The sequence below is a fragment of the Zosterops lateralis genome (assembly GCF_965231275.1).
Source record: "Zosterops lateralis genome assembly, chromosome: 10".
In the NCBI taxonomy this organism is placed as follows: domain Eukaryota; kingdom Metazoa; phylum Chordata; class Aves; order Passeriformes; family Zosteropidae; genus Zosterops; species Zosterops lateralis.
Genome location: NC_139770.1, coordinates 21,353,313 through 21,368,078, shown reverse-complemented (window position 1 = coordinate 21,368,078; position 14,766 = coordinate 21,353,313). Strand labels below are relative to the sequence as shown.

The 14,766-nt window shown below is 50.9% G+C and overlaps 1 protein-coding gene across 1 annotated transcript; it reads left to right on the top strand.

The window, feature by feature from the left end:
* Positions 1-4,331: 4,331 nt before the first annotated feature.
* Positions 4,332-14,618, top strand: SENP2 (SUMO specific peptidase 2; the record flags this gene model as incomplete). The annotated part of the gene is made up of 17 exons (XM_083868922.1): positions 4,332-4,453; positions 5,603-5,658; positions 6,358-6,488; positions 6,710-6,776; positions 7,425-7,503; positions 8,169-8,298; positions 8,425-8,528; positions 8,957-9,045; positions 9,603-9,660; positions 11,282-11,345; positions 11,700-11,843; positions 11,996-12,127; positions 12,484-12,687; positions 12,794-12,873; positions 13,511-13,595; positions 13,841-13,936; positions 14,407-14,618. The coding sequence occupies 17 exons, from the start codon at positions 4,332-4,334 to the stop codon at positions 14,482-14,484; spliced, it is 1,719 nt and encodes a 572-aa protein (XP_083725048.1). The 3' UTR covers positions 14,485-14,618.
* Between the last annotated feature and the right edge of the window lie 148 nt (positions 14,619-14,766).

The following is a 14,766-nucleotide window of genomic DNA, read 5'->3' as shown; positions in this document are numbered from 1 at the left end:
GCCCCAAAATCTCACCCCAGCCTCCCTCCTTTGGCCCGAGCTTTCCCAGAGTTCCTCACAGCTGTGGGGATGCTCCATTGGATACAGATGTGGGATCATGGCTTGCATGATTGAGGGTTTGCATCTCAGCACATCATATCCTTCCTTCAAGCAGTTCCTTGTGCTCCTTCTCTCTTTCCCCTGCTCATCACCAGCAGCAGCCCAGGACCTTCCAGCAGCCAGCTCATGGCTGGGACATGGATGCAGCCTCCAGGAGTTGGCTTTAATGTCCATGGTTTCAGCATCCACTGAACACTGCCAGGGCTGAATTGAGTGTGCAGCCCTTTCCCAGAAGCCAGAACTTTCCCTCTCCAGGGCTTTTCCAAGTGCTCTGAGGCTTCCAGCTTGGCAACACCCATCTGAAGTCACTGGAGAAGCCATCCCAAGGGAGATGAGCACCACACACCACTCAGGGACCAGAGGGTGCAGGGATCCAGCAGCTGCTGCTGAAACAGGGTAAAGAGTGCTGGGTCTGGAAGGAAGTGGTGAAGGATAATCCCTTGCTCACACTGTAGAGGCTCAGGGATAAAGTATCTGGAGTGGGGGGTTCAGGAGATCTGGTGTCAGGTGTCATTGCTGTCACCCACCCCAGACACTCTGTCTTCACACCAGGAGAATTCCCAAGGGCTCCCAGTTCAGAGTGGAGATGCCTTTGTGCTCCTCCAGGAGACCTCCAGCATCAGGCTGCTCCTCCTGGGCATTTTCTGCCTGCCATGGGCTCATCTCCTGGCTGGGAGGGCCTGGGAGAGGGAGGTGGGGAAATACTTGGGCAGGTGGAACTTCCCATCCTGTCCTCAGAATGGGCTTGGGAGACCTGCCCAGGCTGCTCCAGCTGCCCTCTGTCCTGCCTGGCCTCTCTCTACTTTTCCTTCCCCTTCCTCCCCACCAGGAACACTTTCCTGATAAATTGTTATCTCCTGGATAATAAATACATGTATCAACTTGAGCCAGGTGAGCAGGTAAAGGCAGAGTTATCCCACAAGCATCCAGCCCTGGAATAAAGAAACGCCTGTTCCTTAATACTGCATTGATGTTTAGGAGTTTTATTCCTGAATTTTGGAATTTCTGCGTTTCTTTCCCTTGCTTTCCACTCTCATACCTTGCCTTACCTTGCCATGCCTTCCCATCCCTCCCCTTTCCCTTGTTTTTCCTTACCATGCCTTCACTTTCTATCCCTTGCTTTGCCTTCCTATCACTTCCTTTTCCTCCTCTTCTTTACCTTCCCATCCCTTCCTTTGCTTTTCTTTGCCTTCCCTTCTTTTCCCTACCTTCCCATCCCTTCCCTTTCCCCTTCCCTCCCCTCCAGGTTAACCACCTGCCCTGCAGGCACAGCTGTTCCTCCTGGCATCCTTCACTCATGTAAAATAAAGGGATTTAAATGACAGACTAAGCCTATTTGGCTTTATATCACTAAAATCATGTGTGTGCCTAGAATAATTTCCCAAATTAACTACTGTCTTGGTTTGGAAAAGACAAGTGTCTGCTAGGGAGGGCAGGAAGGAGAATTCAAACCCCCTCCTGAATTATTATAATTTTGAAAATTAAAGGGGTTCTCAGGGTTAGGAATAACAGTTTTTTACTAGTATGTATAACAAGGCAAACAAATAATGACAACTACAGCATTAATAATAAATAGAACCAGTCACCTCGAAGGGCTTTGTTTCAATGCTACACTCCTCTCCCCATTTTTGGCACCTCTTTGTTTTGGTCAAATGCCCACAAGTACCCGGTAGTTAATCTCCTAGCAACTTATGGAAAAAAAATCTATAAGTAAAAAATAAACAAATCTAACCCCCGACAACTACTCAGTGGAATTACTTTGTTATCCTGATAATTTGAAACACCAGGTACTGGAACCCCACAGCTGTCACATGGAAGCTGCACTAAAGATGCTTTGAGCAATGCATAAATAATGGACCATAATTTATAATTATTTATGTAAATTCCCTGTTCTGTTGTCGGAGATGGGACAGATGTGATCCAGGTCTGTTTAGCCAGGAACTGGATTTTGGATTGAGTGCATCAAATATCATCACTTTGAGTCACAGCACGTCAGTGCTCTGAGCAAGATGCTCAGGGGCAGAATAAGGATGAAGTCACGGAGGGAACCAGCAGCTGCAAAAATACAGGGATTGGGAAACGCAGCCGACGTCAAACTGCTCTGGGAAGGCACAGGAGTTACAACACAGACACTCATCAGGTTTTCTGGGGAAAAAGAAAAAAAGGGGAAACATTTGCTGCATGGAAAGCAATACGAGAAGAAAGTTCAGTCAGTCTGGTGGCATGATTTTAATTAACGCTTAATTTATTCATGTATTTGGTTATTGATGTTTCAGTCTGCACATCAACACTGTGGAAAAGAGAACCCCCTCACGCAACTCCACGTTAGTTATCTGTGTTTGGGATAAACTCCTCCAGCCGCACAGGGTACAGGGGCTCGGACGTGCAGTGACCACTGCCACCCCACGGGCACAGCCAGCCAGTCCCCAGCTCACCAAAATCCACACACAGGCGTTAAAAATCATTTGACAGCCCTAAAATCCTCCCTCTGCTGTCCCTGGAGGATGAGGAGGGGATTGTCAGGCGGGGCTGCCGTGCCCTCTGCTGGGCTCTGCAGCCGGGCTCAGGCTCCTGCCCCGAGGCCTGAAACCCGGGAATCAAACTCCTAAAGTACCCGGGAGGGCCTTTTCAATTAAAGGAGACCCCACCGCCGCCAGATTCCTGCGGGACCGACTGCAGGGAAAGGTGCCCCAAAGCGCTTCAATCTGTCCCTTTTCCTCCCTCCTTCCCTTTAAAAATCCTTTTCGTTCCTGACTGAAATGCTGGAGCCAGCTTGGGGCGAGCAGCTGGGAGGCAGCATTAAAAGCTCTTTTGTCACCGAAATTTGGGAATAAAACTCCTGAATACCAATGCAGTGTTGAGGAGCAGGCATTGCCTTATTCCAGCGCGGGATGGTGGAGGGGTTACTCCGCCTTTGATGTGCAGCCTGGCTCAAATCGCTACATGGTTTTTAGCCCGGAGAGGAAATTGATCAGGAAACTGTTACATATTCCAGGGCAATTTGTTACTCCAGGCGGCCACAGGACAGGTGAGATGGGTTGGGCTCCTTGAGCTTGTTCCCAACTCCAAAAAACCTCTTTTTCAGTGCAATGGATTTACCGGGGGAGCCGGGGCAGGAGCGGGGCCATCCCGGGGCTCGGGGGCCAGCAGCGGGCACCGCCCCCGCCTCGCGCTGGGAGCCCCGGCTCGAGCCCCGCGGTTCCGTTCCAACGCGGTTCCAACGCGGCTCAGTCGCGGTTCAGTCGCTGTCCGGTGGCGGTCCGGTCCGGTCCGGCAGAGCGGGCGGGCGCGATGTCGGGAGGCAGAAAGCACCGGCGGGAGCCCAGCGCGGCTCGGTGAGAGCCGGGGAGGGGACTCCGCACCGGGGACACGGAGGGGGGACAGGGGGACACAGGGGCAGTTCCTGCTTTGCCGGGGATGCGGGGGATGCTGCGTCCCGGGGTCCCGGGAAATGTGCAGCAAGTCCCAGCGCCTCGCAGGGACCTGCGGAGAGCTCCCCACGCCAGGTCCTCAGCCCGACAAGCGAGTCTTGGATTAGGGCAAAAGCTCCTGTCCCTCCAAGGGGACAAAGCTCCTGACTCTTGGAGCAGGGAAAGCTCCCGACCCTCCCAGACCGCAAATCCTCCCGACTCTAGGGGAGGGCAAAGCTGCTGACCAGCCGTGGTAGCGCTGTTAGGGCCGGCTGGGGTGGGCGGGGGGACAAACCGGCACGGGACAGGAGCAGAACGGGCAGAAATAGCCCAAAATTTGGCCTGGGAATGTTGCAAAACGCACGCGCGCATCGTTCCTGCCCACCGGGCGCGCTCCGGGAACCGCGCGGGGGGGGCGGGGCGAGGGGCACGGGGGCGGAGCCTGTGTTGCTGTGGGCGGGGCGTTCAGCGTTGTGGGCGGGGTTTGTGTTGCTGTGGGCGGGACGTTCAGGTCTATGTGCGGGGCTTTAAGGGATGTGGGCGGGGCTTTCAGTGTTGTGGGCGGGGGTTGCATAGCTGTGGGCGGGGAGTTAGTTTCTGTGGGCGGGGCTTTCATGGTTGTAGGCGGGGTCTGGATGGGTGTGGGCGGGGTGTTCAGTGCTGTGGGCGGGGCGTTCAGGGCAGGGGGCCGATCGGGGCGGGGCGCTCGGGTCTGTGGGCGGGGCGCTCGGGTCTGTGGGCGGGGCGCTCGGGGCTGTGGGCGGGGCCCGGTTGCCGGTGGCGGCGCGGGGCGGGGCCGGGCGCCGGAAGTGCGCGCGGTCCATGTACCAATGGCTGCTCGCGGTCCTCCGCGCCCTCCGCGACGCCGCCCGGCAGGCCCCGGCCCCGGCCCTCGGCCCGGCCCCGCGCCCGGCCCCGCCGCCCCGCAAGAAGCCGCACCCCAGGTCAGCCCTTCCCGCCGCGCCCCCGGCCCGCGCCCCGTCCGCCGCCCCGCCGCTCGGCCCGGCCGGCGCCCGCAGGGCCCCGGCGCTGCCCGTGTGGGTGTGGGGAACTCCTGATGGGCCCCAGGTGTTCCCGGGGGTGGGGCCCGGGCATTCCCCGTAAGCGGAGCCGGGCGTGGTGGGGATGGTGGGGCGCAGGTGTTCCCGATAAAGGCGTGGGCCCCTCGTTGCCCCCCACCCGCCCGGCGCGGGCTCCAGAGGAGCGGAGGGGGACTGAGGGGGCCGGGAAGGGGATACATGCACCTCTGGGGGTGCCTTGGCTGGAGGGAAGTTATGGAATAACCTGGATGAGAAGTAGATAAAAGGATGCCTTGCCGGGCATTAACCGTTTTGGGTGACGATGGCCGAGCCCCCTCCGTGCCCGCCTTATGGAATGTACGGATTTCACATCCTGTGCTCTGGGGTGTGCCTGCTCCCCCCGGGAGAGCCTTCCTCCGGGAGGCTTTGCTCAGTGTCCCCTTCCAGAGTGAAACAGACAAGGGAATGGCTCTGGGAAGAGCTGCGTGTTGCACGAGTGGTTTTCATTCCTATAAGGAATTAGCTCACGGGAGAAAAAAAAAAATTAGGAACGTTCTTTGAGCTGTGTTCCTAAAAGAGTAGTTTTTACCGGACTTAGTGATGGTGTCAACTCATAAAAATCCTCGCGTTTAGGGCTCTGAGAAGGGGTGAGGCTGGTGATTGTCTCAGGGATGTGTTCCCGAGCGCTGACTCAGCAGGAGGTTACTGCAGTCGCTGTAGGCAGGACCGGCTTTCCCACCTTTCGTTTCCTGTTCTACTTAAACTTTCCTTCACAACTCAGCGTAGTGACATGAACTTGGGTGGCTCACTGACCTCTGGAGTGCTTCTGTCCTGGAGGAAAGAGGAACTCATTACATATTAGGGCATTTTTTTGGTGATGGGAACAAATATAAAACATGAGGAAGCATTAACAGAAGGAGAAAAAGAGGCCTGATCTGCTTTAGTGGGATGATCAGCTCTCTGGGAGATGATCCTGGGGAAGTAGGAGAGCCTCCTTTGGAAGTTTGGGCCCTGTCAGCCTGCTGGGAGCTGGATTGTGGTTACAAAACATTGTTCTTTGTGTTCTTCTCTCAGTGTTGTGTCACCTGTGGAAGATCCTGAGGAGATTCCTGCAAAGAGGCTGAAAACAGGTATTGCCCCTCACAGAGAGGTTTAATGTGTCTGGTTTTCCTTGGGTTTGGGGTACCTTGGGGAACTCTGGATTTGGTACTTTGGAATTGCTGCTGAAACTGAGGATTTTTGAGCCATTCTCGTGGCTGGAGGGGGTCTCATGGGCCCTGGGCCTGTTGATGATGTGTCCCAGTGTTCATGGATGTGGCACTTGGACACGTGGGTCAGTGCTGGCCTTGGCAGTGCTGTGGGAACTGTTGGGCTTGATGACCTTGAAGGGTTTTTCCAGCCTTAACAACTCTGTGATTTTCAAACCAAGTGGAGGATCAGAGATCTTGGTCAGATGGAGGCAGGAAGAGAAGGGGGGAAAAGCTTTTTCTGTCCTGGAGGGTCATGTGTTTGCACTGAGGATAAATCCTGGCTGGGGCAGGGCATGGGATATCCCAGGTCTCTCTGGCACTGAGCCCTGCAGGGCAGCACAAAGAGCATTTTCAATCCAGGCTGTTGCTGTTCCATGAGGGATGTGGAGCTTCTTAATTCCTACTTGGGAACAAGATCCCCAGTGATGGGGTGGGGGTGCTGCTGGGTTGTTGCTGTGTTGTTGAAATGAGTTATCTGAGATCCACCTAGGATCAAGGAGCTGGGCCTTGGTGTAAGCAGAATTCCCAGTCCCTGTTTCCAGTCCCATTCTTTATGTCCTGGTGGTGTGTTTTTTCCAGAATGTGTCTCTGGGGCTGACAAGGAGCCCGAAGAGCTTTCTGTGGCTGCCAAGTTGCCGCCTGAGGCAACAAGTAGAAGCCAGGAGACTAAAGAGAGAGATGACTTCTCCTTCTCTGAGTCTGAGGATGAGGTGAGCAAGGATTTTGAGGGGAGCTCGGGGATCAGCTCCCACAGTCCCTGCATGTGTGAGAGCCTGTCTTACAAAAGTGGTGCCATCAGTGCCCCTGCCTCTGCTGCAGCCCAAGCAAAACCATGGGCTCAGAGCACAGCTGACTGAATTTTGGGGAGGGAAGGTGTTTGCTGGGCTTCACATTCAGGTTATGCTCACTCTGCTACTTGTTGTTATTTCAGGTTGTGTACATTTCTTCTGATTCTCCATTTGTAGCATCTGGAGAGGATGAGGACACAACAGAATCTGGTAGGGCTGACAGCAAGTCCTTCACTCATTCCTTTCTCCTGCTGCTCTGGGTCTGGGCAGCTCTGCCCAGGCTGGGGGCTGGTTGCTGAAGGCAAAATATCTGGGTAGCACCCAGGAATAGTGGAGGGTGAGCTCTGTTTCTTTCCTGCATCCTGGTATTGCTTCTTGATTGGAGCAGGGACTGGGAACAGGCTCTCCAGGGAATGGGCACAGCCCCAAGGAGCTCCAGGAGCATTTGGACAATGTACAGGGTGGGATTGTTGGGGTGTCTGTGCAGGGCCAGGGCTTGGACTGGCTGATCCTTTGGGTCCCTTCCAACTCAGATTATTCTGTGGTTTATCCCAGGATGCTCCCATGGTTGTGGATCTCAGATATGACCTGCCTCAGATGCAGTTCTAGTGTGTCCCACTGCTGGCTTGCCAGAAACTGTTATAAATGCTGATTTTAGGTAGTAGAGCCTCAGAACCCTTTTGGATTAAGCTTTTTCTGGAGTTGCCAATGTGAAAATATCCTGAAGCAACATAACAGAAAGAATATGAGAACATGAGGGATAAAATGAAAGTAATTTATCTTTGGTGAAGCTCTTTAAACTCATAAAACTCCTATTTTCTTGATCAGTTGCTGATGGCTTGTGCTCTTCCCTCACAGACGAAATGCCTTGTGACACCAACCTGTGCTTGACTGAGGAAGCACCATCCTCTCTTTCCAAGGGAGTTCCACATCTGAGGTAAAAATCCTGCTGTTTTCTTTCACTTCTGCTTTGAAGGGTTCCTTGCCTTTCACTTTCAGCTGTGAAGTTCCTGTGTTGCCCAACATTTGTATTTGTGTCCACAGAGCAGCATTTTTCCATGGTGTTCTGGGACTCCTCCTGGCTGCCATACTGAGGGAGGTCTCTAGCTGTGTTCTTGCCTTTGACCAATTTTAAACTTTCTCTTTAAATCCAGGGAGTTGAGAGACTCAGGAGATCAGAGAAAGATTAACAAGTTCAACACTCTCACCTCCTGTGGTAGGAGGAAGTGTTGAACTTGGGAAGAGACTGAGACCAGGAGTGCAAACAGAAAACCCCACAACCACCAAAACCAAAAAAAAATCCCAAAGAAACCCCAGAGAATTTCCACTTCCCCAGAGAATTTCCACTTCCCCAGAGAATTTCCACTTCCCCAAAGAATTCCATTTTTTTCTTTCCTCTGAGAGTGTTCAGCTACTGCCACAGGTTACCTAGAGAGGTTGTGGAGTCTGTCCATGGAGATGTTGGAAAACCTTCCTAGACACAGTCCTGGGCAGCCTGCTGTGCCTCCTTGAATCAGGAGGTGCTAATTAAAACCTAATTAATAAATCAGGAGCTTTGAGTGTTCTCTTAATATCATGTCTTCTGCCTTTTGATGTTTTCAGCCTGAGTGAGAATAACCACATCCAAGCTGCACCAGAGAGCCCTGTCACACCCAGGCCCCCCATTAAGGAGCCAGGTCCCAGCTCTCCAGGAGTCAGTGGCACCAGGAGGCCTTTGTGTGCTGCTGAAGAGGTAAACTGGGCAGAGGGGAATTGTTTTGGGATGAAGGAGCTGTGGAGTTCCTGTACAGTTAGGCTGAGACAAAAGGAAGGGCTGGGAATGCCTACTAAAGTCTCTTTTTTCCTTCTCTTCTGCAAGGATGTTCAGCAAGCAGAAAATAAGAAATACAAAGAGCTCTTGAGTCTGTTCAAGGACAAATATTCTGGAAGGCTTACTTCTCCACAGCCAGCAAGACTCAACAAGTAATTATCAGCAAAATAACCCTTAAGTTTCTAGTGATGAGTTTGTTGTATGTAGAAGGGGAGGAGAATTATCTTTCCTGCTCTCAGCGTTCTGGACAGAACCAAATGTAATGATTGAGTCTCTTTTGGAATAGTGGACACAGAAAATGTGACTCTTGTATGTTCACAATGCCTGAGTTGAAGGTGGCCAAACTTCTAGATGTAAACTCCTCAAAATGCCCTTTGCATCTGGTCATGGAGGCAGTGACAATGTACACAACCTTAACATGGTTCTGTTAAGGATTAAACAGCCTGATTTTACTTTATGTATTTCTGTTGCTTTCATTTAGCCAGTTGTGTACAAATAGCCGTGTCCTCTGCAGTGAATTGAGGTGCACTGGTAACAAATCACCTGTAAAACTCTGTCCTTTTCTTCTGCTACGCCAAAGAGTTCAAACCAAGGAACCAGGGATGACTGGGAGTCCCCTGAAAGAACAAAAATCCAGAGGTGCCTCTCCACCTGTGCCAGAAAGGATCAGTGAGTATCCCCAGGATGCCAGGGCATGTCCTCAAACTAGTTATTGGCTAAACTGGGTTTGTGAGGGTTTTACTGGAGGGGAGGAATTGGTTTAAATGGTACTTGAGAGCTGTGACTGTAGCAGTGCAGTTTGTAGCTGGATGTCACCCCAGTGCACAGGAGAAGGTTGTGGTACCTGTCTTACTCATTCTTTTGGTACCAGGGGAAAGGAGATATTTGACTCCCTTTTTAATACTACACAGAACTATTTTCATCATGAAAAGCAGAGCTTCCAAACCAACTAAACTACTTATGTTTAATACTGTTCCAGGGTTTTTTTTTTTTTTTTTCCCTCTTCATTAGTTAAATACTTTTTCATCACTAGCTCTTTTATATCTTGGACTTTGTCATGATCATATGGGGATTGAAGTGATTTCTGAGCAGGTGCCAAAGTTTCAGCTTCTAAGTCTAAAATGCTGATGAGATGTCTGTGATGTCACCCAGAAACTGAGAGCTCTGTGCAGCTGCTGGAAGGGGAAGTCACCTCCTTGTTCTCATATTGCTGTTTTTCCCTGCAGGTGTCAAACATGGGGATCTTCTCAGCCCCCAGCTGCCTCAGAGAGGTGTTATGATCAGGTGAGAGTCTCTTTTAACCATGGCTCGCTCTTTTGCCTCTGTCAGCCTCCAGAAGACCAGTCCTGTTCAGTGTCTCAGTGTTTAGTAGAGGAGCAGCTGGTTTGGGGAGTTGCTCACAGGCAGTTGTCCCTCAAATCCAGCTCTCCTGTTGCAGCTGGGCAGCTGTGGGATGTGCTGGATGGTTTTTGGGAGAAGGAAGTGGGAGTGACAGTGGTGGCCACACCGAGGTGACCTTCGGTTTGCAGAATCTGTTTTCGCTCCTAAGTGTCTTAGTGCCACACCATTGATAAGCTGACTTTGCATTTCCTGTGGGTCCTGAGCAAAAGGAGTAGGGAGGTCATAAAGCCTCGGGGGACTGAGGCAGATTTTGAGGCTTGCAGGATGCCTTGGATTGGAGTAGGAGACCAAAGAGGAAGAGTTGCTGTCCCTCATCGGGGGCCAGTGGACTCTGTGGTGGCAGGATGGGAGTGCAGGAGAGTCCTTGTGAAAGGAAAAGGGAAAATGCGGCTCCGTGTGGAGGGAGTTGAGCCTCAGGGGGCTATGGAGCCTGTAGTGAGGACACTCCCCTGGAGAAACAGCAGCCCCCAGGCTTCAGGGCTGTGGTGAGCCCCCTAGGGAGGAAACCTGAGGAGACTGCTGTCTTCCCATAGCGATAAGGTGTGTTCCTCCCCCATTAAGCTTATCAGTATCAGGTTAATTGCCCCATTAAGCTTATCAGTGTCAGGTTTGTACCCCATTGATTCTTTCCCTCCTTCCTCCCTATCACCCCCAGTTAATGGGTCTGATTTCAATCCTTCCCCTGGATGGCCCCTAACCTGACTGGCCAAGCTGTGTAACCCCAGCCCCCTGCCTCCCCTCTATAAAAATCCCTGGGTTTTGTGGCTCTTGGGTCTTCTGTCCCCTGATCCCCTCGAGGAATGAAGCTCCTGGTGAGCTCCACCAGAAGACTCCATCCCTCTCTTCCATATCACCTGAACAGAGCTGCTTTCACAAGGCAGCTGGATCACTGCAGGGGCTGGGACATGCCTGTGCCCCCCATGACATCCTTTGCAGGACACTTCCAAGGAAGGTCATAGCACTTCTAAGCTCCAGGGGGGAATTTTGGTGTGGCAGTCTGGTGCCCTCCTCTTCCTCCCCTCAGACAAGAGAGGAGAGAGTGCAGATGAAAGCAGAGAGAGGCTTGGTTTTGGGGTGATTTTGTCCCTGTTCTCTTTCCCCTTAGACAGGAGCACTGTATTGAGCTGTGCATTTGTCCTGAGTTAAATTGTCATTGTCCCCTAAACTCAAGGGAAGAGAGGAAATAACTGGTGGTGTGGCATTTGTCACCAGGAGATCACAAATCCCTCTATCTTCCTTAATAATACAGGAAGTGCTGGTTGCTTTGCTGTTTTCCAAAACTGAGAAACAAAAGGAGTTTGGTGCCTGATGATGGAAGAAAGTTTGCAAAGCTTCCAGCTCTTCATCTATCCCAGTCTGGCTGCTACTAAAGGAATGGGGAAAAAAATAACTAGGATGTAACCATGTCAGCCTTGGGGAAAGCATTTCGTAGGCAGAAGGTGAATTTTGGGGAATTTCATGGCCAGTGTGGATATCTAGCTGACTTCTCCTTCTCTCCTGACAGCTACTACACACTACCAGAAAACTCTCATGGACAGGGAAAACAAGAGAAACAAGCTGCTTCAGTGGTAAGCTTGAGTTATCACTACCTCAGTTTGTTTCCTGGAAAACATAACTCATCTCTGCTCAGGATTGAGATCCAAAATAAAATCTGAAGTGTGGGAATCAGGAATACTTATCTTGACCTCAGTTTGATACCTGCATGAGGAGGCTTTGCTGGGTCCTGGATGTTAATCCAAGCCCAAGCAAAGTCCTGCCTCTCTGGGCACAGCTGGAATGTAGTCACCAATCAAACATGACTTTGGGGTTTGCTGCTGGGATGTGTTTACACAACCCCTCCCAGTTTCTTGCAGGATTCTCTGCCCTGTCCCCCAGCAAACCTCTTGTGCTTCTCTTTGACTTCCTGTCCTTGTGCCTGGCAGGGCCAGCGTGAAGCCGAGGTCCCCCGAGGAAAGTTATTCCAGTTCCATGTGACACCTGTCCTGTCCAAAGATCTCTTCTTTGTGGACAGTGAGCCACTGCCATGCCTGGAAAAACCTGTAGGCGACCTGGCTCCACTGACAGAGGTACCTGTGCTCAGCCACTGCTGTGGCTGGTTCAGTAAAGGCCTGCAAGGCTCCTTGCTCTGGCACTGGAGCTGCACTTGGAGCCTTCTGTGGGGCTGGTGTGCTTCATGTGCTGTTCCACAAGCTCTTCCCTATTGAATCCTTTGTTCCAGGCCATGGAGAGTGAGGTCTCTGCTGCCTTTGACAGTGGTGAGGCTGAGGACATCCTGAGCAGGGCCTTCAAGCTCAATGTGACCCGTGAGGACATCTGCACCCTGCAGCCTCTGGGCTGGCTCAATGACAGGGTATGGCATCCTGCACTTCCTGCACAGGGAAATCCCCTCTCCCTGGGCTCAGGAGTCTTCCAGGAGCTCCACTGCAGAGCCCAGAAATAGCTGTACACTCCTTATTTTGGGCACTGTGTGGGCTGGTGTTTCTGGAAGCTTTCATTTGGATGCTGCAGCTCCCAGGAGTCAGTCAGGGTGATCAGAGTGGGTGTGGGGGCTTTAACTAACAGCACAAGTCCCCCAGTATAAAATCCTGGGAGCAAAAGCTGCCAAGCTGGAATTTTCTCAGCTCCAGGGTGGTCAGCAAAGACATGTTGCTTTCTTTTTAATTAAGTGTCATATTTCACATCTCACTTTGCTTCTCTCTGTTCCAGATCATGAATTTCTACATGAGTCTTCTGGTGGAAAGAAGCAAGAAGGAAGGCTATCCAGCAGTCTATGCTTTTAATACCTTCTTTTATTCCAAGCTAAGCTCTACAAGCCACAAGGGGGTAAAGAAATGGACCAAAGGTGTGGATATCTTTGAGCATGATATCATCTTGGTGCCTATTCACCTCAGAACTCACTGGACACTGCTGGTGAGTCAAACTGGCTTTTCATTTAGGGGATAGGGAGAACAAAACTAGCCAGCAAAGTCCTTTAGTGTTTTGGTTGTGCTTTGTCTAAGCCACCTTTTAATCCCAGGTTGTAGACCTCCGAGAGAAAACCATCAAATACTTTGACTCCTTGGGACAGAAAGGAGACCACATTTGTAAAACTATCTTGTGAGTAGCTGATACTTTTTATCCCTTTTGGTTGTTTTTGAGGCCTTTTCCCCTCCCCATGTGAAGTGTTTCTGCCCTGTCCCATGGTGCTCCTCACTTTATACCTCCTCTGTTCTGCTCAGTGTTTTGAATCCTCTGGAGTGTCAGAGGTGCAAGTTTTCACATGTGCTGCACATCCTGACATGTCTTTGCAGTAAAAACCCATCATCCAGCAGCTTTGTGTAGGGTGAGAGCAGGATAGCAGCCCCACAGTGACAAATCCCAGAATCACTGAGGCTGGAAAAGCCCTCCAGGGTCACTGACTGATCCTCGCCTTGTCACCAGCCCAGAGCCTTCCTGCCCTCCCCACTCCCACCCAGCTTAGTGTCACCTACAAAGGCACTGAGGGTCCCCAGTCCCCTCACCCAGGTCGTGGATAAAGATATTACACAGGGCTGGGCCCTGGGGAGCTCTGCCCACAGCCTCTTGCTGTGTCTCTAAGATTGGGGTTTTTCCTCCACATTCCTTAAATCCACTGCTGTGAGGATCCTCTGGCATTTCACTGTTATTTATCTTCCTGTCACTTTTCGAGAGCTTTTTTGTTGTTGTTGCCCTAAATCAGGGAGATGAAAAGTGATTTTTGTGTTGTTTTCAACAGAAAATACCTGGAAGAGGAAAGTAGAGAAAGAAGAAATATTGAATTGACTGTTTCTGAGTGGACCCTCCACAGCATGGGCACAGAGGTATGGGAGCAGTGCCTGGGTTTGGAATGGGAGCTAGAACTCCTCATCATAGAGGATTTAATACTTTCCAGGCAAGCAGAGGAGGGAGATGATGTGCAGTTACCTGGGACTATTCCTTGGGTTTGGGAGTGGTAAATGGATTATGGAAATAGGTTTTCAGGAGGAGGTGTGGGTAATGTCTGCTGCAATCAAATTGCTGCTCTTTCAAGACAGATAAAAATTCTCCATGTTCTTGTATTCCTCAGGAAATCCCTCAACAAAATAATGGAAGTGACTGTGGAGTTTTTGTTTGCAAATTTGCTGATTTCATCTCCAGAGACAAGCCCATCATCTTCACCCCGGTGAGAGAAGGAGTGAACAGCTCCAGCCTTTCCCACACATGAGAGAGCCAGGGAAGCTGCACAGCAGCTGGGGCAGGGGCTGAGGGGTTGTTCCTCATGTCTGGTGTCTGCTTCTTGTGGAATACTGGGGTGGTTTGGGTTGGAATGGACCTTAAAGACCATCTCATTCCAATGCCAGGATGCTGCAGCCAGTGGTTGGGGATATCTGGCCTTTGTATCTCTTGGTGAAATAGGTTTCTCCCTTGGAAAACCAGTTCAGACCTTGGTTATTTTCCAATGTGGTGATCTTAATTAAATGTCCCTGTGAAGAAATGTGGTTGTATTACTCTTGTGTGAAAAACACCTTATACCCAAATGGCAGGTGCTCAAAAGCAGCTTCCCATTCAAGAATTCCCTGGGTGTTAATGGAGATTTCCTGCCTCTTTCTCCCCTAGCTTCCTATGTGATGGATTTTCCCTGTTTCTTTTCAGGAACACATGCCTTATTTCCGCAGGAAGATGGTGTGGGAAATAATCCATCAGCAGCTGCTGGGAAATATGCACTGTTAGGAAAACACTGTTCTCTAAAAGAGTAGTATTTATTTCTTATTGTTTAGGTAAGATAAGATAAATATTAACTTATGTAAGAGCCTTATTGTATGAGAACGTTACTTGTTAATAGAGTAATTTATTTTTTAATTGAAAACTGATTTGCTGTCTCTGTGTGGTTTTTAACTTGCACCCCATCTGAAAAGGAACAGGGGCTGTGTCCTCTCCTGGTGGCTGTGGGGACATCCCTGTGCTGCTGCTGACCCAAAGACCCACAGGATCCCAGCAGAGCTGCAGAGGGGC